Source organism: Pyrgilauda ruficollis, unplaced genomic scaffold (assembly GCF_017590135.1).
Source record: "Pyrgilauda ruficollis isolate IOZ18807 unplaced genomic scaffold, ASM1759013v1 scaffold100, whole genome shotgun sequence".
In the NCBI taxonomy this organism is placed as follows: domain Eukaryota; kingdom Metazoa; phylum Chordata; class Aves; order Passeriformes; family Passeridae; genus Pyrgilauda; species Pyrgilauda ruficollis.
The window spans coordinates 1,711,328-1,739,283 of NW_024508102.1; the positions used below are offsets into that span (position 1 = coordinate 1,711,328).

At 48.2% G+C, this 27,956-nt stretch overlaps 2 protein-coding genes across 2 annotated transcripts in view; both read left to right on the top strand.

Moving 5' to 3' along the window:
- The first annotated feature begins 6 nt into the window (after window positions 1-6).
- Window positions 7-27,833, top strand: ILRUN (inflammation and lipid regulator with UBA-like and NBR1-like domains). Its single transcript, XM_041467899.1, has 5 exons — window positions 7-230; window positions 11,722-11,876; window positions 15,099-15,296; window positions 16,669-16,997; window positions 24,475-27,833. The coding sequence occupies exons 1-5, from the start codon at window positions 73-75 to the stop codon at window positions 24,508-24,510; spliced, it is 876 nt and encodes a 291-aa protein (XP_041323833.1). The 5' UTR covers window positions 7-72; the 3' UTR covers window positions 24,511-27,833.
- Window positions 16,889-27,956, top strand: part of SPDEF (SAM pointed domain containing ETS transcription factor) — a 28,819-nt gene continuing 17,751 nt past the window's right edge. Inside the window, exon 1 of the mRNA XM_041467887.1 lies at window positions 16,889-16,997. The gene's annotated coding sequence lies outside the window, so the exon portion shown is untranslated. The remainder of the gene's footprint in view (window positions 16,998-27,956) is intronic.

Genomic DNA, 27,956 nt, shown 5'->3' on the forward strand with positions numbered 1-27,956 from the left:
GCGCGCCCCCCCCCGCGCGCGCGGCGCTGAGGCGGCCCCGGCCCGGCCGCGGAGCCCCCGCGACCCCCGGCCATGGAGGGCATGGACGTGGACCTGGACGCGGAGCTCATGCAGAAGTTCAGCTGCCTCGGCACCACCGACAAGGACGTGCTGATCGGCGAGTTCCAGCGCCTGCTCGGCTTCCAGCTCAGCCCCGCCGGCTGCGCCTTCTTCCTCGACATGACCAACTGGTGCGGGCCCGGGGCCGGGGGGGGGCGGGCGGGACGGCCTGAGGGGGCTCGCGGGGCCGAGGGGCCCCGGCCCCCCACCCCACGTCCGGGCCGGTCGCTCCAGGGCCCCGGCGGGGCGGAGGGGAACGGGCGGTGTTTGTGCTGGGCCCTCTGTGCCCTGCCCGGGCCGGGCGGGCGGCGCGGGGCCGGAGGCGGCTCCCATGGCGCTGGGGGAGCGGGACGGGGCCGGGGCGGACGGGGCTGACTCTCGGCCCCGGCCCGGGGTGCGGGTTTGCCGGTTCGCCGGTCCAAGGGCCGCGGAGCTGTTGGGGTGGCGAACGCGGAGCGTGTGAGCGGGGACGGGCTGTGGCGGCCCGGCTTTGAGGCAGCTTCGGAGGAAGGGAAATTGTGGCAGAAAGGCGCTGTAGGACCCTGGAAGCGGCCGCGGTGCACGTGGGAGAGTTCCCGGGGTGTTTGGGGAAAACAGCGTCTGCCTGTGGACTGAGGGTCTCTCAAAATCTTCTGACTCTCGGGTGTGTGTTTGTCTTGATAAAGGCCGTGTGTCACTGCCCAAGGAAAAAGCAGGCACGGGTTATCAGCGAAGCTGTAGCTCGAGAAAAACAGGGGAGATACTCAGTACAAGGGTGAAAAACAGCAGCTAGGAGTGTTCTGGTGCAGTGAGCCCAGGAACTGTAAAAAGGATGCTGTGGAGCAGCTGCTCTGTGAGTCCTGGGGTTTGGCTCGTTCTGAGCCCTTGCACCTCTCCAAAGTGTGTTGACCTAAAAACTCTGCAGGGTGGGGGCTGCAGGAAAGCAAACGAGTGCTGTGCTGTGTGTTTCAGACACGGTGAACAGAGAGATCACTTAACTAAGCTCTGCTTAGAGGTAGTATATCAAACCCAGAAACCTCAGCTTTGAAATACAGGGGGAGGTCAGGCTATCAACAGTTGGGAGAAAACTCATGTGGAATTGCTGAGTTTATAAACAGTGGGAAGACAACTGTGTTGGTTGGTTTTCCTTCCTCCTACAGCTCTGTATCGAATTTTATGGCAAATAAGCATCTGCAGAAGAAGTAGGGGAATAGCAAGTAATTCCTTGTGTTTTGTAAGCTGACACAGTGTGAAAGAAGGTCTCGAGGAGTTCGGGAGTTTGCTCTGAAGAAACGGTTGGCTGCCAGCAGAAGATGCTTTCCCACCTCATCCATGTGTTGGTGATATGACTAAAATGACACTGCACTGTAATCCTGGGGGTTCTGTGAGGTTTCTGGGGAGAGCAGGGAACAGAGTTCCCTGAAAGTTACTCCTGAAGATTCTCTGTGTAGCCAGAGTGTTCCTGGTTTGTGCTGGAGCAGCTCTTTTTCATTCAGGAATATTGAATTCTTGTTTGAAATAACAGCATTTCAAATCCAGCCTCTGAGCTAACTGAAGTGGTTGAAATAGCCTTAATTTCCCAACTTCAGTAGTTTGGTTCTGAAAACATCGGTTTTCACATTTTTTTATGAAGTTTGGTGAGCCTCGTGGCTGGATGGGCACGTGCCTGTTGGGGTGGTGAGATGTGTGTGCAAACAAACACGGGCTGGGGCTGCTCTGAGGGCTCAGGGCCCGAGTGAGTGCCCGTTCTCAGCCTGGCAGGGGCTGCTCCTTCCCCCCAGCTTGTTCCTTGTGCTGGTGTGTCCTGCTGCCAGCTGTGCCCCGTGCCTGTCCCACTGCCCAGCTCCCACCCCTTCCTGGATGGCCACGGGGTCGTTGGCCCTGCTGGGCTGACCCTGCACTAACCCTGCTGTCCCTCAGCAGGGACAATCAGGACACGTGTTGCTGTTCTGGAAGCGCCTTTCCCGTGTCATTGAGGGGCCCTGTGCAATCCACACTGCCCAGGTGATTCAGGTGCCCTACCAGGTTTGCCTTGTTTGGCCTGGGATTAGGGTCAGAACCTTCTGGCACAAGCACATCCTGCAAATAATTTGTCTTGATGAGACTATCAGATCACTTTTCCAAGTGTTAAAGGCATGGCACGTTCTCTCAGGGATCATCCCTTCCTTCTGCATCGGGATTGATGTTCACCTGCAGGAAATGGTGGCAGAGATCATGGTGGGGTGACAGAAATGCACGTGTTGGGTATTCCAGGTTCTCTGTAGCAATGTCCCATGTGTGAGTTAATTAACAAAGACATAAATAGTCTCACTAGAACTTGATGCCAGGTGTGGAAGGTGCTCTTTGCAATAACTGTCATCTCCAGACCCACAGTTCCTTCCCCACTTTGTGTCTTTCACGTACTGTAGGGAACACTCAGAGCTTAATGTGCTTTGAAAGACCATTTCCAACAGCAGCATTAGTAATTGTGGTCAGAGGACTTACAGTGAATTAGCAGTACTGCTGGAATAAAGGAATTATTTTTAAATAGCTTGTTTGGCCAATCTAGGGGGAAAAATTAGTGGCTGACTGGGGAGGAATACCTGTAAGTAGCCTCTAAAAGTCTGTGTTCACTTCTCCAGTTCCCAGGAATGCTCAGTGCCCCTTCAGACCTCTGTCAGGCTTGGGCAGTGCTGAGGAACTGCCAGCTGGCTTTATTAACTGCTCCAAAAATGCTTTGGGTTGAACATATGCATCCAAAGTTTCGGATGCTGTTCCTTGATCTGCAGGAAATACAGGTTAAACCCTTTGTCTTTCCCTGGTATTTATTAAATACTTTCCTAGAGTTCTGTCTGTTTTCTGTGCTGACTTCTTGTCTTCTTGCTGCACAAATCTGATTCCTGAGATCGTGGCTGTACATTCCCCAGCAGCAGCACACACCATCCTGCTTTACCATTTAGTTATTTATTTTCCATTCAGAGTGGCTGCAGAGGGAGAGGCTGAGCTTTCACTTTCGGCCTAAAACCAAAAGTGAACTTCTTTGTTCAAAAAGCAGAACCAAAAATGAACTGCTTGATGCTGAAAACGCTTCTTCTTTGGGAGGAAGCCCTGGGCAGTGGAGTGGAGAGGACATTTTGCTACTGTTGCATCCAGGATCAAATACCCTCAGTTACCTTGGCTCTGCTCCCTCCCCTCCAGATGTTGGGCCCCACCACAGGTGGGAGGGAGGGGGCTCACAGGAGGTTTTTTTGTGGTGCAGTGAAGTTCCACGTGCTGCCTGCAGCTCCACAGTGATCTGAGATGGGCAGGAGTGGGTCTGAACCCCTTTGGCCTTGGTTTGCCTTCACAGGGAGTTCCATAAAAGTCACTGGATTCCTCTAAAGCTGGTGTGGAAATTGTATTGGGACAAGAAAAAGGAATGATTTTCTTTGAATTGGAGTGTGTGCCAGCTTTGTGGGTGAGAGGCTTGGAGCTGCTTTAATTCCATGAGAAAGTGAATTAGTTTGAAGTAGCTAATGGTGGTGGATTTAAAATCCATATTTTAGTGTAGCTGGCTCAGAGATTCCCAGTTTGGAAGAACTAATCTATGTTTCAATAATTTACATTTAATATTTCTTTATATTCTCTTTTTAGCTCTTGTTTAGAAAGCTGAATTTTTATCAGATTAGTAGGTGTGATATTTAATTGAAGTGTGTCAGGTAATGATGGTTTCCATTGTGTGTAGGGGGAAAAAAAAGCATTATTGTAATAAAGCTTTTTGGATCCAGCTTTAGGTGAAAAGGTTATTATTTGTAAGGTTGTCAGATCTCTTCCAGAGATCCTCGTGTTTTTCATCTATTTAGGAGAATTTGTAGCTGTGTCATGGTTTAACTAGTACTCTCTAGGTGATGTTTTGCATGAAGATAAGTTTATCTCTGAAAATAGTGCAGAAATCTGCAGTAAAACCTAGTTCTCTCTCATGTCACGTGTGAGGCAGTTCTGTGCTACAGTTGTCTTATAGATTCACAATTCCATCCCTGTGGGTGGGCTGTTCAAATCCTTTATATCCAGTGAAACACCTGTATTGCCCAGAAGTGGATGTACTTAATTGGGAGTCTAAAGTCATGGTTTAGCTAATAGGGGTTTAATTGCTTTTCCCATGACTTACATGAAATGTAGGTGCTACTCAGAGAAATACTTGAGGTGTATTTGTGTGAGAAGTCAGGACACTCAGAATTTAACAGAACAGACTGGGTCAAGGGGATTCACTCACACAGGATGTGTTTCCCACAGTGGCTCACACCAGCATTGCTCCTGATTTTTAACCCCAGGTGTCCTCTGAGAGCAGATGTTTGGTCTGCTCTTCAAATTGAATCCATGTTCTGACAAATGTGAGGAAAACTTCCCACTGCTCTGTACAGACCTCGAGCTTGGTTTTGACACCCCTTCCCTTTAGTGGGGAATCCTCATATCAAGGAGGAGGCAGGAAACTGAGACCTGATTCTGCAAATAAATCATCCTTCCCTGGGCATGCCTGTTGGTTTTTGTTCCTCACCAGCATCCATGGGGCAGTGGCAGCAGTGGGTGGGAGTTCCCGTCATCGTTATCAGGTGACAGAGACCAGAGTCCCGTGTTCTTTCTGTGACTCAGTACACGTTTGTCAAGCAATCTGTGTCTTGGTGTGACTCTGGTTGGGTTAATATTTGTTTATGGTGACCAGCTGGGCCAAACCTGGTGAGAAGGGTTGCCTCAAAACACTGATGGGGTGTTGATAAGCTTTAGTAGGGAAGAAGGAAGCTGAGGCTTTGGACTTGATGTCCATCTTCTGTAACCCAGTTGGTGACACGCTGTCCTCACAGGCAGAAGTGTCACCCCAGAAGCAGATCTGGTGGTTGCTGATGTGCTGTTGCCAGGATGTCAGGACAGTCTGGGGAGCTGTGTGGATTGTGGTGGGTGCAGGGTCATTTACACCCTTGGGTTGGGGAGGGAAAAGAGGTTTTAAACTGTTTGGTCTGTTGTGGCTGACTTGAAACACAGTGGGTGTCTCTTATTGCCTGTGAACCATCCCAGACTGCTGCCTCTCTGTGTCCACAGCTGTCTCCTAATGCTACTAAAAATAGCAACATTACAGAATTAAACAATTTAAAAATATTTTCTTAGAAGCTTTTATCTAGTGCATAAAAAAAAAAAAAAAAAACCCAAACCCACACCTCTTCTCCAGAGCAGCTCAAGTGTTTGACCTGATTGTTTTGAATGAAATCTAGACTCTAAAGAAATTGTATTTATAACTGTGGAACATACTATAATTGTGATCCAAGGTACAAAGCATTGAAAAATTTGGTGCCTGTGGCATGAAAGCATAAGCAGGTAACTGTAGCAGAATTGGGAATTGGGTACAATATCATTTTGGTCCAGCTGGACTCTGCCTTACATGCCCCAACTTGTTCTCAGACAGTTTCTGTAGCTTAATCCCCTTTCACTTTCATCAGACAATTATAGATTGGTAACATAGTTCGTACTGAGGCATTGGCAGTTACAGAATCTCCTGTGTACTGGCAGCTCTCAATGACTTTCCACTGGGAAGAGCTGTTGCCTGTTTTCAGTGGCAGCTCCTGCTGGGACATTCTCGGGATATTTTACCCCCCTCTTAAAGCTGCTGGGACCAACTGCTTTGGGAGGGCTCAGCTGCTGGGGACGGTTCTGGGGACTCCTGCTTGTAGCACCATTATTGTGGTGCTGCTGTTGGGCAAGGGGTTGTGCTCAGGTGCTTTGCTGTGCTCAGGTGATGTGCTCAGCCCTCTGCAGGTATCTCGGGAAGGTTTCAGCAGCTGCTGTTGGTGTTTCTGTGCACATTAAAGCTTCTCAGGGAAAGTGAGTTCCTTTGATGGTTTGGTTCTCTGAGGACTCTGTGCCTCTCCTGTGGGCTCTCAGTTTCTCTCCTCATGCTGCCCCTGCACACACAGGATTACTTTTGTCACCACAGGTTTCTGTCTTCTTCCTAGAACACCCCACTTGTATGTGGAACTGCTGCTTTCAACTAAAACAATGAAATGTTTTTCTGTGTCTTATGTGAAAAAATACATAAGCTTTAAATTAGTCAGATCTTCCCCCCCCCCTTCAACTGTGTAAATTCAGCTTAAAGCTTTCAGCTTCCCTCAGTGATCCTTTTCCATCATTAGACATCTTCTAATGTAGTTTCCCAACTTCATACATAGAATTTAGTGTAATTTTAATATGAGGGGTCAAGAACGAAGAAAACTGACACAGAAATTTTGCTTTCTGAAATTCTGTCTGCTGAAAGATATTCACTGATTAAAATTCCAGCCCTTCAAAACATCTTGAGACTTTGCACTTAATTGCCATGTGTCATCCCTATTGAACGTTTGAATAGAAAGCTCCAGGTAGAAGTGCTTCCCTGCAGCATGATGTGCATGCCTCTTCCCCACCCCCTTTGGCCTTCTCCAAGGTTTGGAGTGAAGCATCTCCTGCTTCAGGAGCAATAGAAGCTGTTGGAAATGTCTCAGCCTGGATTATCAGCAATCCAGGTCCCCAAGAGCTGGGGTAAGGAACGTCCAACTCAGATTTTGGAAACGAAGAGACAAAAGGGTTTGGCTCACTTGGATGTCTCCCATATGCATTTTTAACCTCTCCCCCCTGTATCATGTAGACAAGTTCCATTATTTGGGAGTGAGAAACTGTCCATCTGCTGCACTGTTTATTTTTGTTTTTTAACAATAGACACCTTATGGGGTGCTGTGGTGCCTGGTTACAGACTGCATTTGGAGAGCGAGAGGAGCTCTGTGAAGGTGAAGACTTGAGTTACAGAAGGAGTCAGAGGTGTCCTACATCACATGTTCTGTGCTGGAGATTTTATTGTGCTGTTTAGCACTGCCCAGCACCTACATTGCATATTTCCAGGAGATGTCACCTGAGTTGCTTGGCTCATGACAAAACACTGCACCCTGTCAGTGCTGAGGGCACCTCCCTGGCTCCTCTCACCGCCACGGGGACGGACCTTGGCACCTTCCTTGCAATGACCAAGTCCATTTGTTACATAAGAAATACTGCTGGCTGTCTCTGCATGGCCTGAGGGCTGCCTCCTATCTGAAATTCCAAATGGAAGGTGCCATTGCAGGGAGCGTTCTGTCTGTTGTGTTCTCCAACTGCTCAGGAGGAGCAGAGCCCTGTAGTGTTCCCCAGAGCGGGCCTTGGTGGGTGCTGTGCTGTGGGCATGGGCAAGAGCCAGAGAGAGGGAAATTTGCAGGCTGGATTTTGAGCTTAAGTTGTGTTTTGATTTGAATTTTTACCCCCCAAAGATCTGTCTTTAAAAAAATTACGTTTTTCTTTGGCTTGCTCATCAAGTAATTTGACAATATATGAAAGCTTGCAGATTCCTGTAACATTCATAGTTCAAATTCTAACGTCCCTTGTCTTGTATGTTTGAAGCACCTGCTTGTACTGCTTTTCTTCCAAGATACTGAACTTCTCTATGCTGAAAGAATTCTCCATATTCTGGGGAGCAGAAGGGTTTTGGGCCTGTGCCCTGCTTTGCTTCAGGCCTCAGCAGCCTCTGTGCTTCAGTGTCTTCAGTCTCCTAAGAAAGTCTGACACAATCAATTAAAAGAGAGTTTTCATTTACCTGTATGCTGTTGGTTGTTTGCAGGACAGGGAGGTTGTGTAGGGAGGCCTTGAGTTTGTGAACTGATTTAGAAGAGTTTATCTTAATTTTGAACACTGAATAACTTTAATTAATTAATGGCTAAATATATTGGTTTAACATAACAAAAGGCTGTCTAGAAAAAACGGGGAAGAGAAAGAGGGGCTCAAGATGAGCCACCTCTTTGCTATCACTTAAGAGTTGTTAAAAGATGTCACCAGAGCTATTAGCAGAGAAAGTTTTGACTTGACTATTGTAATTTAGCTCCTGAGGCTTGAAATGAAGCAGCAGAGCAGAAGGATTGATCTGGAAAGGAAGACTTCAGTGTTGTGTGGGAAAAGCACTTGACACCCAAGAGTTATGGGATGCCCTTGGAGAGGAAGGAGAGGGATACCCAGAGTTAGAATGGATTTGGTTGATAATGTGGAGCTACAACCTGTACGTGCTTCCTGCTCCCCTGTCTCTTTCTGGGATCTTGCTCTTAGGGCTAAAATTGAGCATGGTGCTGAGTCCTGGGCTCACCCCGTCACTGGGGTGACTTGTGACTGCAGGCTTTTCCTGGGAGCTGGATCCTGTCAGACCTGCTCTGTGACTGTGGCAGGGCTACAAACTGTTGTGGTCCAGGACTGCTCTAAAAATGGAAAAATTGCTTAATTTTGGGAAGGTAAGGAGGGCCTGAGACCTGGAGGGCCCTGTGAAGAAAGAGCTGCATGGCCGCCCCTGTAATTAGGAGAGCTCAATCATGTCAATTACACTGGCTGGATTTGCAGAGTTGTTTTGTTTATAATAGTAATTTATCTCATATGGCAGAGAGCAGAGGGTAGTAAGTGGTGTAAGTCACACTGAGGAGTGAAATCAAGCAGGCAGGGATGTGCGAGCAGAAGCCTTTAGATGATAACTGGACCCTCTGAGGGCTGACCCTTGTGTCTGTCCCTGCAGTGTCTGCAGCTGGGGCTATGCAGTTACAGCTGGGCAAAGACCTAAAAAAACCCCAAATATGTATTTTTAAATAGACTAGTTTCAAGGCCTTGAGTGTGTTTGCCCTAAGGCATGTCTGTCATTAGGGTCACATTTGGTTGTGGGCTGCACTGATGCTGTGCCTGTGGCAGAAGGGTGAGTGCAGGGTGTGCTGCTTGGGTTCAGCTGCCTGCACATCACCAGACTGCAGAGTTCACCTCTGCAAGTGGCATTTTCCCCGGAGTGCTGCTCTGCAACTGATCTTGGGGGTTTTGGGGCCAGGGAGGAGGAGGAGCACTGTCTCTTGAGGGGAGGAGTAGGACAGAGCCAGTGGTTGTGCGAGGTGTGAGCTGGGGGTGCCTCTGGCACAGAGCGCCGCCGCCGCTGCTCCATCCCTATCTCCTGGGGTTGTCTGTGTCAAAGAACATGAACTCAAGGCAGATTTGCTTTGTCATCCTGACTTTGGCTTTTGCCACTGTGAATTTCTCTTCAGTTTCTGGAAGCTTCTTTTTAGTTCTCTACTGGGAAGTCCAAGAGGCATTGAAACACATAGAAGGGCTCACCCCGAACGTCCCCCATCACACAGATCATACTGTGGGAATGGGGAGGTGGGTTTGGGAATATCTGGTCACAAACAGGGCAAATCTGTTACCAGCATGCGTTGTTCTTTAGTTAGTTTTTAACTCGATGCTGCAGAGGAGCGTTGTTGTTTCCCAATGGCAAAGTGCACTGAAATATGACCCCGGGATGGGAGTGCTGGCCCCAGGCCTATGTGCACAAATAGCCCACTACCTTCTGAGGCCTGTTTGCAGCCCAGCAAACAAACACAGACAGGCTGCCTTGCTAAGAGTTGCAGTAGAAATCTGCCCCTCAGAGCTTTTATTTTTTCCTCTCAGTGTCAATAAAATGTCAGTACCACCGATTCCAGAATGATCTCTCACAAGGTGTTGTGGTCCATCTGAAAATGTAGTTACGTAGTAGTGGATTAGGAAGAGAAAGAGCTGCATTGCTGTCTTTTGTATCTCCTACAATACCTTTTGCCTTGGATTGCTGTACTACAGGAAGAAATCCTAGTGCAAACTAAGCTCCAGCTCATGGTGTTAGCTGGGTGAGCGAGCAGGAGTCTCTTGGCACAACCCCGGTGTGAGTTATGTAAATCTTGTGCAGTGTATAAGCAACAGGCGGTTGGTGACGTAAAACTGAGCATTTGTCTCTGTTTACTGGCTAATGTGACATGGCCCCTTCCTGCAGCATTTGACTGAGCTGGCGGGATTAAATAGAGCCCTGACACTCCTAAGTAGAAAACGCCTCAGGCTGAATAATGGTTTCTGCTCTGGAATTCAGAGTTCTGGCCACGGCACGGGACCCGGTGGCTCCTGTGTTGGACCAAAGTCCGCTCGGCACGGATGGCAAAGGTCTGGCTGTGACACTGGGGTTGCTGAATTGCTGATCGATCCCTGTGGCCATGTTGTGCAGGACATTCCTCCAGTGCCTCCTTAGCAGAATGTCAGGAACTCCTGTGACTCACACAGCGATTATCTGCTTGCTGCTGTGATGGATGGATTGATTACAAAACCGATGGGGCTCTTTGGGTCCTCTCCCAGTGCGGCTCTACCCCTTGCTGTTGCCCCCCAGTCAGCTGCTGCACTTTGGGTCCCCTGAGTTTTCTGTGAGGAGAAAGTGACACTGCTCCCATGCAGTTCAGATTTTATCCAGAATGTCTGATTTGAATGTTTTTTGCCATGAACACTGTAGGAATTGAACAGGAGGCAGTTTCTTTACTCACTGTTTCAAGCCTCTTTCCAGCTGGCAAGCAGCCCCACAAAGCCCTGTGTTTGCTCTTGCTCAGGGTCACGCTGCAAATGTTTCTCTTGCTTTCACCTTGGCTGTCTGACTCGGACACATGACACCCCACCACTCTCCAGCCCCTCAATATGTCACTGTGCCCACACAGAGCAGCTTCTGCAGGGCTTTGGTTTTAGGTGGTGGTTCCCAGTTCCTGAAGTCTTGGTTTTGGTTTTTTTTCTATCCTGCTCAAAAAAGCAACATGGATTTCTGCATTCATGAATAAAAAAAGCAGTTGTTATGCCCATTGCGTTTGGGGAGATTTTACTCATCCCCATTCTCACAGCACCCACTCACAACATGTAAATCAAGGCCATAACCTCTCAGACATGTATAAACAGAGGAATTACATGACTTGCCAAACACTTACATAATGACTTAATAGTATATCGTGGAACTGAGCTAAGGCTCATGAATCCTCTTCCTGCCTGACTGTTCTTCTTCTCACATTAATTATCATGAGTTGTAGCTACACCGTGGCTCAGGAATCAATAGCAGTGTGGTTTTCTGAATGTCCTTAATATATCACAGACTTGCACTGTCATTTATCTTTATTCAGTGAGAACTTTTGACTCAGGTGGTTTGTAAGTTCCTGCAAGTTGTGACTACCCAGAGCTGAACAGGCACTTTATTGATGAATAAACAGTTTGTACCTGATGCTATGTTTCAAAAACTCCGGCAAGGCTGGAGTTATTATCTGCAGCCACTGGTGCCCTTTGGCCCTGAGAGTTATCAGAGGAGTGTTCTTCATGTTTTGTTCCTCTTGTGCTCCTTTTGAACCTTGTGTGCCAAAATGAAATGGAGAGGTTTGGTTGGTCCTTTTGAAATTAGCTGAGGTAACGAGGCTGGTGTGAAGAAACCGCCCAGTGTTTGTGACCTAGCCCTTCTCTTGGTGTCTCCTGAACTGTTCAGCAAATTTCATAAAGAACTGTTGGAGTAGAGGCCTCCAAAACTTGTAAGTTCCAAAGTTTCCAGGGAAGATAGAAGCAGAGTAGAAAAGTGACCTAAACTAGTGTCCCTGGCAAGAAAAAGTGCTGTATTTTGAGCTCTTTTGTTATCTTGGAGGATCCGTATGTGATAGAGCTAAAAGCTTTTAAAAAACACCAGAGCAGCAGAGTTATAACAGTCTGGATATTTTTGCTGAATTGTTTAGGATGACATATGACCTGTGCAAAGGGCTTGACCCACCTGTACTTCAGATTGTAATGTGCTTTTTTCCTTTTCAGGAATCTACAAGCTGCCATTGGAGCCTACTATGATTTTGAGAGTCCAAATATCAATGTCCCCTCCATGTCGTTTGTGGAAGATGTCACCATAGGTGAAGGAGAGTCCATCCCTCCTGACACCCAGTTTACAAAAACGTGGAGGATACAGAATACAGGTGAGGCCTTTGGGCTGCAGCAAACCCCACCCAGCAGGTGCTGGGATCCAGTGGGAGGGATGCTGGCTTGAGGCAGGAAGCTCGTGTGCACTCCCCTGGGCTGGAGCCACCCTGAGGTGCTGCCAGCCCATGCAAGTTCCTCTTCTTGGGTTGGCACAAACATTTTGTGGTGGGATGTGCAGCTCGGTCATGTCACCAGTCTTGTTCCTTGTGCCACCACACAAACAAACTCTAGGAAACTTGTAGACAAACAAGGCAGTGACACAAGGGTCATGTGGCAGGTCCACTTCGGGCAGAATTGCCTTTTCATGTTCTGAGAGGATGCAGGGCTGGAGAGACCACATTCCAGTTTGAAATAAGTCAAAGCAGTGCTTGGGATCCAGGAAGTGAGGCTGGGCAAAGTGCATTCCCAGTGTTTAATCTGGTGGGATGCAGTCAGAGAGGAAAATGAGATCCATGGATGAAGGAATCCCTTGTCCTCGAGCAGTGCACTGACGAGATGTTGCATGAACATTTAAAACTGTGTGTCTGAATTTAATTGACCTGCTTGTACTTGTGTGGGGCAGAACAATCTCACACCAAGGTGTGATGCTGAGAGTCACCACGAGTCAGGTTCAGCTCTCTCAGTATTTCTGCTTGTGAATAGCTGCAGTACTTGGACAGGATATCCACACTAAAACCACACTACAAATCTAAGAGTATTTCATTAGTGTGTTTAAGAACACTGATTTCTAGAGAATGTGTTCTAGAGGAAGGATTTGATATTTCAGTGTACTTTTTTTGCCTCCTTCTGTTTGAAAGTACAATGGAAGGGTGAAACAGGGAACTTTCTTGAACTCCAGTACTGTGAAAAGTCGACTGGCAATTTTTTTTTATAACTGTCCCAAATACAGCTCTTACAAATCTAGTAAGTGTGATAGGTCTTGTTTCTCCACTCTTAGTGTCTCAATTTGTGTGTGTTATGACTGCGCCTCTATCTCAGGCTGACTCCTCCCTTCCTTGTTCCTCTGATGTGCCATTTCCGGGATGCAAATTCAGCCTTAATTTAGCATCCTTGTTCAGGGGATGTTTCATTGTTCTTGGAATGTTTCACCTTCTGAAATCCTGGGCCTTCTAAACTGAGGGACAGGAGCTCATCTTGATTTAGGATTTCCTGGTGAGACCGACATGTTTTGACCTCTGTGTGGTTTGAACCTGGCTTGTCAGACCATCCATCCGTGCCCTAACAGTGGTGCTGGAGGCCAGGGCTTGGTACAACCACGCTCCTGAGGGTTAGTGAAGTGCAGCTTCACATGCTGGTTATGACTGTGCAGTGTGAGGAGGACTGCAGCATCTGAAAACCATGCTTTAGTTTAATTAAAGGTATAGTATCAAAGGGCTGTAGTGTTTCCACGTAATATCTACCTGTTAGGCAGATAACTGAAGTAGAGCCAAGGTTTTTAACAGCTCTACAGGAGTCCTTGATTACATGACTTCAGTTCTAGAACACAAAATACCTGAGGCGTGTGTCACTGGAGCGTTGCAGGTCTGATGAGTGTGACAGGCAGAGCTCAGAGATTGTCAGTTTGAGGCGTGTGAGCTGTGAGCTCAGTTCAGTCAGGTTCTCATATGTGTCAGTAAAAAACAATGCCCTGCTCTGGTACCTGCAGGACGGTGCTGCCTTGCCTGCCAAAGGAGCAGTTTGTGTAGTAGAACCATTGCTGAAAGAGCAGCAGGATTTAACAGCCTGGCTTCCTCTCCCCACTCTGCCCCCAGCTGCTGCTGGCTCTGCAGGACACTCTCTGCAATTTATCATCTCCTGAGAGATGAGTGTACTGAAATAGAATGACATAATCATAATTTCATTTTATGAAGCTTATCAGTTGCAGCGTTCTAGGCACCTTGCAAGCCTAAAGCCATTAAACCTGATAAAAATCACATAAATAATTTAAACTAAACCATGTTGCTGGGCTGCCAACCTCTGCAGATGAGGCTTCGTGCTCAAGTGCCCCATGCCCCAGGCTGAGGTCAGCCAGACACCCAGCTCCTCTTTCAGAGCCCTGCTCTCTCAGCACCTTTCCAGCTGTACTGGTACATCCCCCACGCTGAACATCCCGCTGCACTCGTGCACATCCTGCTCTCCCTGCAAGGTTGTGAATTCCAAAATAAGGACTTGACAAGAAAACCAGTCCTTGCCTTGTCTTCACTGGAGTATCCACAGGGATTAAATTAGCAGGCAAGCTGTTGCAGAGGATGCTCCTTGAGGTAACGTGAGGTCAGAGCAGCCTCCAGCGCGCTCGCCTCAGACCAGACGGAGCAGTTCCAGGCTTCGTGGTGGTTCAGGCTTTCCGTAGCCATTTCCGTCAGCCTCAGCTGAGCAGGAGGTGTTCTCAGTCCTTGGCTTAGTCATGTGATGTGACTGGGGAAGAAGCAAAAGAAAATTGTGCTAAACTGATTTTTCATGAGTCTCAGTAGAGAGGCTTTTTCTTTCTGTCTGCCCCAGCACTTGTTATCTTTGGCAGCGGTGCCTGCATGCAGGAGCTGTTTTCTGTCTCTGATTGCCAGGTCACGCTGTCAGTCCCAGTGTCTGCAGTCTAAACATGGATCTCCACTTATAAGTTGTGTGTTCACAGCCCTTCTTGCCACCTTTGCACAAGCCTGAGAAAAGGGTTGGTGCAAGGAGAGAAATAAATCCGTTTAAGAAATAGTGCTGGCACTTCAGTTACAGCTCAAACTATGAGTTCCTCTTGAGACTCCTAACAGGCTTAGAAAGAAATGAATCCCTGAAATGACATGTTGCCAACACTTTGTATAAATAACAGGTATTTGATGTGGCATGGTTCAGGAGCTTCATGGAGGGAGGCAGAAATAGGAGCACATAACACAGCCCTGCCCTTGTCTCTGCCTCTTGCCCTGGGGAAGGGGAGACGTGTACAGGATAAGTTTTTGGGGTTTTTTTTAAGCTATTACACTGTGACTTCGAGAATTTTTTTGTGTAACAAAGACATAGAGATTACTCAAATGGGAATTGTTCTGCTGGTCCCTAAATGCACCAGTTAAGCCTGCTCTGAAAACCAGGCTTCCTCAGCATCCACTGCTGCTGTGTCCTGTGTATCTTGGTTTCCTTTGACCATCCAACAATTGCACAACTGTTTTAACAAGCACGTTTCAACCAGTCTTACACAAACAGACAAAGCTTTTCCCGGTGCGCTGTCAGTAATTCCCTCTCCTGTCTAATCCCAGGGACGGAGGCGTGGCCCCCAGGGGTTTGCCTGAAGTATGTCGGTGGAGACCAGTTTGGCCACGTGAACATGGTGATGGTGAGGTCCCTGGAGCCGCAGGAGATGGCTGATGTCAGCGTGCAGATGTGCAGCCCCAGCACCGCCGGAATGTATCAGGGACAGTGGCGGATGTGCACTGCCACGGGGCTCTACTACGGAGGTGAGCAGCCCCTTCCCAGCCCACAGCCCCGCTGGGGACAGCAGGGACACTGCAGGCACAGAATGGAGCAGAGGGCAGAGGTCTGCCAGCCCTGGGCTCAAATACAGAACACAGAGTGGAGGAAAACATCAAGGGAGCTGCTTTGTTGTCTTGGTCAGTGTTTTCTAAGCACTGGAACAAATTACAGATTACATAAAACTCTGGAAAACAAAGGGATGTGCACGGCTCTCGCTGAGACTCTTTCCTGGTCGGTCCTTGTCAAGATTCTTTCCCAGTTTTCCATTCCTTAACATTGTGAACTTCATATGAACATAAAATAGTGGTGAAAACCTCATGTGAGAAGTTAATGGCCAGAGTTTAATGCAGTGATTTAGTGCATCCCCTTGAGCTATTTCGCTGTTTAAAGAACACATTTGGCTATTTTGCCTGGTGCTTCAGCCTGGGCTTCAAACATCTGCCTTCAGTGCAGCCTTCCCTCCCTTTTCTGCCAGCTTTAGTATACACTAAGAACATCTTTGTGTCTCTGTTGGCAGCTGGGAGTATCCCAAGTTTCAGGGCTTGAGTGAGAGATGTTGGCACATGGAGGCAAAAATACCAGTGCCCAGAGGGAGGAGGCTGGCAGCACTGGCACTGCCACGCAGCTCCTCATTGTCTGGAGGGGATGCAGTGTGTCCCTGAGGGATGGGCAGGAATATCCCCATGCAGGTGGGACAGTCTATCCAATTTGTGTTGCTGGTCCCATATCCTCACAGAGCCGAGGGTTTCCCAGGATTTCCAGAGGGTTCCCAGCCCTGGACAGTGGGAGATGTCCCTGCATTGCCAGAAGTTGTCACTTTTGCCAGAAAACGACCTGAAGATTGAACCCCTTTGGCCACCAAGCTCTGCGTGGGGCTCGGTGGTGGCAGCCCGGGGCGGCAGCTGGGCCGCAGGGCCGTGAGAGAGCGGCAGAGGGCGCTGCGGAGCCGCTCCAGAGCCGCCTCTGGGGGGACGTGTATGGGGCCTGGGGGATCAATGGTGGGGGTGTGCAGGAGGGTCAGTGGTGGTTGTGTGTACAGTTTTCAGTGAGGGGAGTTGTGCACAGGGAGGATTAGTGGTGTGTACTCGGGGTCCTGGCCCTAGTAGGGTGTGGAGTTGTCTAAGCAAGTTGTGTGCCCCTAAGGTAGAAACGCACTGTCCTCAGTTGGCTCCTAAAATTCACCCAGGCCTGTTAAACTGGGGGCACTGGAACCAGTACTGCTGGGGCTTTGTAAAAATGTGCTTTAAGCAATAAGTCTGTTTGTTGCTAGTGTAAAGGATGGAATTCATTTGCTCCTTCTGACCCTTCTTTATAAACTCCCATCTAGTGACGGCCCAAATGTGTATCTTTCCACAGATGTCATCTGGGTGATCCTCAGCGTGGAAGCTGGAGGACTTCTGGGTGTCACACAGCAGCTGTCATCCTTTGAAACAGAGTTCAACACGCAGCCGCATCGCAAGGTAGAAGGAAACTTTAACCCATTCGCCTCTCCACAGAAGAACAGGCAACCAGATGAAAACAACCTAAAAGACCCTGGGGGTTCCGAGCTAGGCACAATCAGCAAAAACACATGGGGGCCTGCTCCTGACCAAATCGAACAAGATCAGAATGGACTGTCACAAAACTCTGTAAATCTCTCCCCCAGCAGTCACTCGAACAACTTGTCGGTAGTGACGTACAGTAAGGTAGGTGCCCTGGGCGAGCAGGAGAACGGGTAGGGGAGGAGCCTGGCAGGTGTGTAATTGCTCTTCCTTCCAAACTGCAAAGCCCTTTCCTTCTGCTTCTGCCAGACCTGCTAAGGAAGGTTCTGAATTTGACTGTCTGACTCTGCCAAGTCCTCATGTTATATTAAAATATTTTTTGCCTCTGATAGACTCTACCAGATCCACCTTTTTGTTTTTGCTTCAAGTCCTTCTTTAAATTTATATAACCTTGTTTGGGTGCTGTAACTGCAAGTGGCTGGAGTCTGCTCCAGTTGCGTGTGCAAATAAGTCAAAATATCTCTCTAGATGTGTCCTGAGTTTGACATAATTTTGAACAGAGAACGAATAACCACACCCTCAAACTTCAGATTAGCCAGATAACTTCTTTTTAGCTGGTGTGGGGAGACTACAGAGCACACCATTTGATTGCAGAAGCTGCCTGCAGGAACAGTCAATCAAAGGACCGTTCCTGTCTGTGTCCTTGTCTTGTTCATAATTGTAGGTGACTTTTAAATTATCTTTACTTTAAATCTCTCTCAAAAGCTTGCTTGGTGGATGCTATATGAGTCTGAGTGATATTTTGACTGTTTTTATTTGCTTGTGTGTGAAAAATGAATTGCAGGATTATTTACAATTCAGAATCCACCTGTTAATGCAGCAGTATGTGTAGGTGTGTACTGTCGTATGTCAAACTAGTTTGATTTTTTAAATCCTTTAAAAATGCTTTACTGTACTTTGAGCAGGCTGTGTAGGACAATAACACTTGGTTGCTGAATGACTTAATAAAGCCCTAATGTTAGTTCACCTACAGCACTTTAGTTCCTCCCTGGATGACCTGCCTGTCCTGTGCCAGTGGATCTTGTTTTAGTGACCTTTACCCCAGGGCTGTGCATTTTTTATGGCTGGCATGTGCGGGGTGAGCCTCACTGCCCCCCCTTAGTGATCCCAAACACCATCTCTGGGCTGGCTCCTGCTGCCAGGCCCTGCTCATAGCAGTGGAGTGGACGGCTTGGGAAGTGATGAGCTGTCAGTGAAACACCACCTGAAGTGGCAGTGCTGAGAGTTGCTGCTGTAGTGGCTGCGTGCTGGGGTCGTGGTGCTCCCCAAGGGGCCGGGCTGGGACTGCCTTCAGAGAACGTGGGGGTGAGGAACCAGAGCCCCTGGCAAGGAGCAGCTGTGCTGTGGGAGAGAAGCCAGCAGGAGAGTGAAGCACCACCTGAGAGGTGTCACAAGGTTGAAGTGAGCTGGTTTAGCTGCTAACCCAGAGCTCTGTGCTGTGAGGAAACAGGGGCAGTTACAATCTAACCCCAAACATAGGGCAGGTGACCTTTCCTCCCCTTTTTCCTCATTTTGGGTTGTTTTGTTTTGGGGTTGTTTGTTGTTTGTTTCTTTTTGTATTTACAGAATATTCTTGGGTGGATTTGAGGTGGATTGTCTGAGATTAAAGCAGACATTTTGTTTGCTGGCTTCAGAAGGGACAACTTTGTAGTCCTTTTTTTGCTTTTTGGGGGTGGGGGATATGGAAAAGCTACTTGATTTTTGGGTGGTTTTTCTCTCTACTGCAGTTCTTTTTGTTTGTGACATACTAAGACAAATTATTTTATCTTTTGGAGGCTGTTCTGGTAGGTGTGGTAGGTCTGAGTCCTGTTCCAGCCTTGCCCATTCTGCCCAGGGCAGGAAGTTTTCTGCCACAGACCCAATATTCGTATTGGTACAATACTGGCTCTGTAGTAAACAAGTTTGAGGGAGTTGGACATCCCAGACACCTGGTCTGGTTTGAAATGGTCAGGTGAACATTCCCTCCATTCCCTGACCAGGCCTCTGGGAAAAGGAGATGCAGTTTTATTTGGTTTTTTTCCCTTTGTGTGCATGCTGTACCCAGCTGGAGATGCTGCTGGAACAGAAAAGGGGTTATTTGAGGTGATGTCAGGAGTATTGAATTACCTGAGGAACAGATGGAGCTCCAGTTCCTGTTGGGAAAAGCTCTACCTGGCCCATCTTCTCCACATCCCCAGGGGATCTGACCTGTACTCTGCTGCTGCAGAGAAGGAAAACTACTGCATTGGGAGTTGCTGCCCTGTGATTGAATATTGATGTGAAAGGCTTTTCAGGTTCTAGAGCAGACAGAAGAGCACTGTGGGTTGGCTAGGCAGTGACACAGACTCCAAGAATTCCTGGATTTTATTTACCTTGGGCAGGATCTCTGATATTTTTGTCTCCTTTCATGTACCTGGGAGAGGGAGGGAATCCCCAGTCATGTTTGACAGGCCATTTGGTGAGTGAAGGAGATGATTCAGGTTTAGCTAAAGTGTTGAGAAGGGCCTGTGTCCTGTATTTAGAAGTAAAATAAGCCCTTAAATACTTCTCAGCTGACTGTGGAGGCTTTCTCTGCTGACAGACACTGGGGACACCCAGTCATGCAGTGCATGAGACCATGAAATCTTTGAGATAAAACGAGCAGTTTCTGGCATCTGCAGGTGTAAAACATGCTCAAAGCTGCCAGACCTTGTCGGAATTAGTTCTCCCTCTGGTGCACTGAGCAGGTGTGACTTGTTCTCTAGAGCTCCCCATTGGAGTCAGGATTGTGGCAACACCAACGTGCCATCTGCTGCTGGGTTAGACAAGTACAGCAGCATGTCACACCTGGAAACGTTCAAAATGCTTTTATACAGCAGCAGAGTGTGTAGTTTGGGTGTCCTAGGGGAAAAAAAAAAACAAAACCAGACACAATTCCCTGTAAGTGGGTAAGATGAAACCTGTGGCATGGTTGGAACAAGCTGTGTGCCCTCTATTCCTGCTATGGCACCCACCTCCCTGGGAACCCCTGCCCACCTTCCACACACACCGTGGGGAGGCTGCAGGCCAGGGCCTGCCAGGGCTTTGCTTGAAGCATGTTGTTGTTAAATCTCTTCCCGGTGGAGTTTTTGCATGTTCTTAGATGTAAAGATGTGCCTAAGTGCAGGATAGGATGCCCAGAAATCCCCATGCACAGATACTTTATTCTCTGGCAGTCGCTTTCTCTGGATTCTCCAGAGATCTGAGGTTATTGCAGCTTTCCCCTATTTACTCCTGTCTCATAGCAACCCTGCACGGTCACTGCTGCTCTCTTGTGACTGGCTTTTCCATTAAAAGCCCAAGATCCAGTCTTACAGTGCCTGGGAATTAGAGTTTAATTGCTTAACTGAGGAAAGAAACATACACGTTTCCATGTTTGAGAAGATCAGAAATGAATAGCCATATCCTGACACTTAGATTGTACTTAACATCTCTATATAAAATCCACAGATCTGTATCTTAACCTGCTGCCCAGATGAATTGAGGAATCACTTCTCTCTATGTCATGCAGAAAAAACTGCACCTGGAGGTTGTGATTTTGCAAAGATTTGCCCAGACAGGACACTGAGCATCATCCCCACCAAAGCAAATGGTGCCTGGCTGTCCTGGTCATTGCTTGTGCTGCTCTTCAATGCCCAGTGAAATAGAAACATATTTGGAGTCCACAGCTTTAAAATCTGAACTCCTTTTTTCCTGTTGTGTTTGTGCTCCCCATCTCCCTTGGTTCTTTGTGGAGTTGAGCTACTTGGCAGCTTTCTGTACATAAGGGGAAACCAACCCTGTGTCCTTGGAGCCTTTAACTGGCTTCCCCTCTCTGAGCTTAAATGTTGTTGCTGCTTCTAAAGCCATGCTTCTCCCAAACCAGGGCCTCCAATTTGCAGATTTTGGAGTACCTATGTAAACCATAGACAGAAATACTTTTACTGGAAACTGGGCATCAAACTGTCTTTATGCATGAGGATGATGTCCCAAAAATGTTTGCATCCATGGAGGAGGAGAAGCTCCTTCCATCCTGGTGTCTGGGCTTCACACTGGGCTGGTCACCATGTGGTTACATCCATTTGGACACAGTGGGAGAAGGTTGGACTTGGAGCTCCCACAGCACTGCAGCCTGGGCTGGGCTGCCATGAGCTGGTCTAGTGAGAGATTGGTGGTTTGGGTGCTGCATGGCAGCTCATCCATGAAATCCATGTCCTTCCAGACTGTGGGAAGTGCCAGATCATCTGGTTTTAGCCTAACTTTGCTCCATTGCAGCCCAGCAAAGTTGCCTGTTGTTTATCCTGGCCCAGCAGCACATCAGGGAGCTGTGCATGGGAACTCAGGTACCTGAGCCCTGCCACCTCCTCACCCACGGGCACCTGAGCCAACCCTGCCAGTGCCTGCTCCCAGAAGGTCCTGAACTTCCTGGTGGTCTCCCAGGCACGCCATGTTTGCACAGCATGCATGGAATAAAACACAAGTGCTGGATGCTTTGTTCTCTGTTTGTGCTCAGTTTACGTAAGCGAGGTTGGGGTAGGAGCGGCCTGAGGGGATGGGGACCAGCAGCGTGGGCTGGGGCCACTGTCAGTGTCCACTGGGAGACTCCTGTATTGCTGTGCATCCACCTCCTGTCCCTGGAAGTGTACCTGCATTGGTGGTGACTCAGTCACAGAGGTGAAATAAAGAGATGTCTGAAAGCCTGTGTGTGATGGTTTATGAAAGATTCACTTAATCCTCGCTTTGTTCCCAGCACAGGTACCTCGGTTTACAGAGCTCAGTATTCACAAAGGGTTTCAACTTTGCAAAACATCTCACTTCCCTTCTAGAGGCACGAGTCAAATGGTAATTTATACCAGTAGTTGTCATGCAGACTCTTTGCTTGGAAAATCACAGTCCTGTGTTGTCACACACTGGTCTGTGTGAAGAGCCAGTGCTCCCACCAGCAAGTGAGCAGTTACTTCTGGGGAACATTCTGGAAGAACTGAAAGGGAGTTTGCAAAGCTGCAGCTGAGCTTTCCATAAAGACAGTGATTCCACTTGGAGGATAGATGGGAAGGCACCAAAAATACTGGGAAAAATCCTTCCATTGAAGCAACCCGGAAAAACTGCAATTGTCTGCAGAATTATTTTTGCATGTTTGTGATGTAAGATGTTGCATAGAGGGGATAATTAGGCTTGAAAATGTCATACAGGGGTTTGGTATTTGCATTGCAGCAGTAATTGAAGTTTTCTGGTATTAAACCCTTACTTTGTGCATGGTGACTAAATGTCATGGGACAGGGGAGGTGGAGTCACCTGCACAGGTCTGCACTAAAGCAGCTCTCACTCGCCTTAAAGACACAAGTGAGGTTCAGTTTTGCCAAGTTCTCATGCTCAGTAGTGAATCTTGGGTAGGTGAAATGCAGTGAAGAGTGGCAATTCCAAAAGGAAAGATTTGGGGCTTTTCCATGGTGAAATTCCTTGCGTCAGGAGGAGCTGACCATGGTCACGGCATTGCCAGGGGAGCTCACTCCAGGGTGCCAGGTGTTCACTGCAGGGTGGCAGGTGCTGCAGAGCTGCACATGCTGAGGAGTCTCTTGTGCTGAGCTAAACTCTGGGTTTAACTGACACAGTTTGCATAATTGCGTAGCTTTAAATTCAGTGCTCCAGAAACCTCTCTGTGGAGATCCAGAGGGTTTCCCTGCAAACCAGCTCACAGTGATTTCACAGGGTCTCTGCATCCAAGAGCACAAGTGAGCTGCTCTGGTGTCAGACTGAGGGTGACTGGCAGTTCCTTACACCACAGGGGGATGCTTGTGGAACCCCCAAATCAAAGCAAGCAAGTTGGTTTTGCCTCTGGCATCCCCTGTGGGGTGACACAGGGTAAGGGACTCCCAGGGTGGTCCCAGCAGAGGAGCAGGGGATGGTTAAACCCCTCCTGAGCTTGCCAGGCAGTGCCTCCAACAAAGCCTTGTGTGCAGGTAGCTCAAAGATGAAGCAAATTCTGGCAAATGTGTCTTTGCAGGTAATCAGCAGCAAATCCTGTTTTCCTTCTGCAGAGTGCTAAGTACAATAGCTTAATCCCTGTGAGGTGAGACTGCTTGGGATCCTCTTTATGCACTGCTTTTCATCTGTGTCCTTTTCTTATACACCATCTTGATGTTTCTGTCCTACTTCTCCCCTTCCCCGTTTCAGTGAGTGTATTTTTGGAAATGTTGGATTTCTCAGTCTCTGGATTTTGATGGGAGCATCTCCTTCCTCAGGTGAACTGTCGTGCTGGAATCTGCTGGCTGTTCTCTTTTGAAAAGCTTTACAAACTTGCACTGCAGCATATTCCTGGGGTAGAAGCGTGTTTGTTTTTCCATCACTTGCGTGTATTTCTGTCTGCAAACAGCAATTTCCACGTTCCCAGTCTTTCATACTTCCCACGCAGTTCAGGAGATGTCCTGGTTAATTGTCTGCTGATCCTCCTCTTGGTTGGATTCTGAGAGCTGCTTCATTTTGCAATTTGCTTGTATTTACCACCTGATTATATCCGCAAGAATGAACTTTTTCTCTCCAGCTGTAGCAAGATTACAGACTGTTCATGGCACTTCCTTCCTAGTCAGATCTGCAGCAGAGCTCTCCAGCCTGGGGTTTGCCAGTGACGTTGATTCTTTACACAATCTGTGTTCCTACTCGTGGCTCCACAGCCCTGGCTCCTGCAGTGAGGGGGTTTTGAAGCTGTAGAACACGGAGGAAATGGTATTTCCTAGGAAATTTGCCCTGTCAAAGGCAGAGTGGTGAAAACTGAGGTCAGAGCTTCCCATTCAGCCAGAACAGGAATGGTTTGGGCTCTCACTGCCTTACCCAGAGTGTGCTGGGAAGAGCTGGGCTCTGTTTAGAAGCATTTGCATAATGATCTTCCAACTCTGCCGTGAGATACAACAAGTTTTTCTCCCTCATCTCTCTCCTGACCTCAGTGTGTGTCTGGGTTTGTATGGGGGTTGTACCTTCTTCACTGACAAACTTCATCTCCTGTGAGCTGGGGCATCCCTTGCTGCCTGTTGGTCTTTCTTCTGCTTCCTGATGAAACCCCGGATAACTGATCTGGACAATAGAAGTTACAAAAGGAGTTCCTGTTAATTTGAGACCTGTGACTACATCTGACATTTAGGTGACTCACTTCAGGATGTAAAGGAGGGAAATGGATTCTCTAGGAAGCATTTTGGGGATTTTGGTAAATGCTCTGGTTGATTTCACTGGAGGCAAATGTGCATTGTCACCTTGAGAAGGCACACATGGCACTTGTGGGAATGTGGAATTTTTTTTCTTGGGTTTTTTTCCTGGCATGGCCTCTTACCCAGTGACAGCCCCACGTCTGTGGGACAGACTGGGGAGGCTGCAGGGGCTGGGCCTGCAGGTGTTGTAGCATCTATAGGGAATTCTGGTGTAGAAAACACAAGTTACTTTGTGGCCTTTGCATAAAAAACATCTGACAGAGGTAAGTGGTGGCATCTGCCCTCTCTGGGGAAGCCAACCCTGGAACGTGTGGTTTCAGTGTCCTTGGAGCCACAGTGGGGTTGGTGGGAAGCCCTGGGCTGGGCTGGGCACTCTTTGGAGCTGAGCACTGAGCATTTTGTTTCTTGCCTGTTGAAAATTGATTATGTCTCCAACTTTCTTTCAGGGTTTCCACGGTCCTTATCACTTCGGACAGTCTTAAAACACAAAAACACAAAACGGGTATCGACAAGAGGAGAATTTAAGAAAAAGCTGACTTTTGGGGGAAGGGAGGGGGATTCATGTGGCAGACAGACACAGCGTGGACCCCCCTTCTCTACCTCCGTGTTCTGGAAAAGAAGAAATAACAAAAACCCATTAATTTAAGACTAGCTGTTTCCAGAGGAAAATCCAAAACCTGAGTATGCATGTGTGACTGCTGGATTTCAGAATGGTGTAAATGCTATGAGGAAGAAGAGACACCAACACTATGGGTTTTTAGAGATCATCTTCACATGTAATTAGGTAGCTTACAAAGAAGTTTAAAAATGAAAATTTAAAAGCCATCTTTAAAAAAGAATATTTTGCCTACAGAGCGGTTGTAGTTTGAGCAAATGTTTGATTTCTGTTTGTTTCTTGTTCTTTTTTTTTGGTTTTTTTCCCTAAGGGACAGCGTGCATTTTCCCAGAATGTCCTGGTTTGCTGCCGAACGGGACTGGCTCAGCACCTGCTGGGGTTTGTGCAGGGACTGCTTCTGTCAGGCTTTTTTATTGCCAGGTTGGGTCTGCACCCAGCACTGTGTTTTTAACAGCATCTGCTGGTTTTAGTTACCGACTTTTTAATCTTTTATTTCCTCTTTTCCTTTTGGTTTGGGTGTTGCTTTTAAGTTGTCCTGCGTGTCGTTGGGAGCCACGTTATGGACAAGTCTCGGTATCAGAGTTGGAGATGGAGACACTGGGACTTCTGGGATAACATGGAGGGCTCATCTCCCTTCCCTCTTGTACATGAAGTACACAAATACACACCCATGTTGATAAGAAACTGATTTCTTCAAGTTCCTGAGCTGTCCTGTGTGGTTAGCAGTTAAAAATCCCTTTTTGTTCACTCTCGTGTGCAGTAGCTGTGCCTGGAGCTGTGTGCCAAGAGGAATCTCTGTAGCTGTAATTCACCTGCTGGTAGTTGCAAAGCTTCACAGACATCCTGTCCTTTTCATTTGGAGTCTCCCCTCTCTCTTTCAGAGCATAAGTTTGCATTTGTTTCTCCTGTGCTGAGGTGTAGCTTAGAGGCTGATCCAGGAGTTGACACCACCAGCTGGCTCCCACTGTCACCTCCTCTTCTTCTGCCTTTGTCATCTGGGCTCGGGGCTGCGCTGAGGCTCCAAGTGGGCTCACGTTAGGGGAGGGATTGCAAAAGACTTGGGCTGCTCTGCTGCTCCTCCAGCATGTTTTCCTCCCGTTCTGGACTGTGAAGTGCAGTGTGAGGGGATGCAGCTTGGTCTCAGGCACTGTGGCGAATTTATTCTGAAATGCTGACCCCACAAACAGAGGGGAGTGAGCCCTGCAGCACCGTCCTGCCCAAAGGAACCAGGCTGGAACAGCCATCTGCCAAAGATACAGGAATATGCAAAGCTCCCTTTACCTTCTTCCAGATCTTTCCAGTGAAGGCTTTTCCCTGTGTCAGAGCTGCACACTGCATGGCTTTGCCCTCGCCGCTCTTGGCTGCTTTTGTTTTTGTGGCTGGTTTTGAATGGGGGAATCTTTCATTGCAGCTACCAAGGACTGGTACCTGGGTGCATATGGATGGACCTCCTGGGGCCAGTGCGAGTTCCTTGTGTCCAACAGAGGAAGGATTGGGCGATGGATTTTGTTCATATTTCAGAAGTTCAGTTGTTACAGGTCACCATTAGCTGAAATCTCCCTTCAGAAATCTGTTAGCTGGGAGAACCAAGTGTAAGATCAGAAGCTGCCTGCATAGAAGTGGCACCACAGGATTTGAACTGCCTGACACTTCAGTCTGGTGCAGTCTGGATCTGGGAAGTGTTGGGATTGGAGTGAACCTGCTGAAGATGCTGCTTCTTGGAAGCTTTAGTTCTTGTGCTGTAACAACATTTTGCCTTGGATTAGTTCTGAGTATTAGATCCGAGCATTGATCTGGGGGGTGATTGCAGCCCCACAGTGTGGTGGAATCTTTGCTCACTCCCTCCTTTCCTCACAGGTGGCTCACAAGCCCCTCTGAGGAAATGAACATCACACCTGCAGCTCTGCTGCTCCCCTTCTGAGGGCACTGAACCCCTGGAGACAGCTCTTGGTTCAAGTGACGAGGTGATTCCTTATCTTTATTAGCTTCTTGTGTCAGCTGCATAGTGGAAGGGAGGGGAAATCAAGGTCTGAGTCTGAGAGTTAGAGCTGGTGCTGTGACCTTTGCCTGGTGTCAGCAAGGCACCTGGGAGACCCTTGCACTTGGATACCCCCACGCTGGCTTTCTGCTCCCAGGCACGTGTGCTCCTCCCGTGTCCCCTGGCTGCCACATTCGTGTTCCTGTGCTCCTCCTAAGGCTGAATTTATTTCTCTTTGTCTTGAAAAACCAAAACCTGCATGTGCCCCAAGTAGCCATGTGCTTTCCCACTCTGAAGGCACACGCGTTGGCAGTCCGTGGTGTCCCGGTGACAAGGGGTGCACGTTGCAGGGTGTGAGGAAAGGCAGGGCTCTGAGATCTGCAGCTCTTGCTGCTCACATCCTGCTCTGCCCAGGCAGCTGAGGGTTGTGGCCCCTGCTGTGTCACTGGAAGGATGTTTAAAATGGATTGCTCTGTGTTTTTTTCTCGAGTGAAAACTGTTTCACTGAGGCCAAAGGTGGTTTTATCTCCTGGTTTCTTGGAGGTTCTTGTGCAGCTGGCCCTCAGATTGCTCGTGCTTCAGATGTCCAACTTTTAATGGGGAGATTGAGATGAATTTGGCCAAGCTCTGCCCAGGTGACCTCGTGACACTGCAGTTTGTATCAGCTCCCATAAGGGAAAGGGTAATGTAGAACATCTCTGATGGCCTCTAAGTGGGTCCCTGTGGTAAGCAAGAGTCACTTGGACCCTGTCACCAACACAGCTTGAGCAGTGTCACCTCCCAGCCTTGGCAAACTGGAGCAGGATGTCCCTGGGACTGGCCCCAAAGTGGCAGTGCCATGGGAGGGGGTGAGAGAGCGGGAATCTTCTGCCCACACCTCAGGAGTGCTGGATTCGAACCCCGCCAAGATTTGGGAGCTGGGGCAGAGCCGTGCAGTCGGAGAGCAGTGGTGTGGGTGGAAATGCACGCTGTCCCACGTCTGGGTTTCTGTTGTGTTTAATTTTTTCCGTGTGTGAGTGCGTGGGTGGTTCCCAGCCTGTCTGTGCTCGCCGGGGCAGTGCATGTGTAGCACGGGATGGTGTGTTGCCTCTCTGAGTCTGGGAGAAGTCCTATGATAGCACATTGGGGGTGAAAATAAAGGAAGCTTTTTCCTTAATGTATAAATGAATATTTGTATGATTAAATTAACACAGAAAAAAAAAAAAAAAAAACTCTGTAGCTGTTGAGAGTTTTATTGAAGCTGCAAAACTTCTGAGTCTGTCACTTTGTAGTTAAATGTACCTGGTCTGTTCTGTTCCCAGAGTATTTCCAGACACTCAGGCACAACACCCTTA

Excerpts from the sequence above, each read along its gene's own strand:
- ILRUN (XM_041467899.1), top strand. The coding sequence starts at position 73 with ATGGAGGGCATGGACGTGGACCTGGACGCGGAGCTCATGCAGAAGTTC. Across the intron at positions 231-11,721 it reads TTCCTCGACATGACCAACTG|GAATCTACAAGCTGCCATTG; the intron begins GTGCGGGCCCGG and ends TTTCCTTTTCAG. Across the intron at positions 16,998-24,474 it reads CGGTAGTGACGTACAGTAAG|GGTTTCCACGGTCCTTATCA; the intron begins GTAGGTGCCCTG and ends ACTTTCTTTCAG.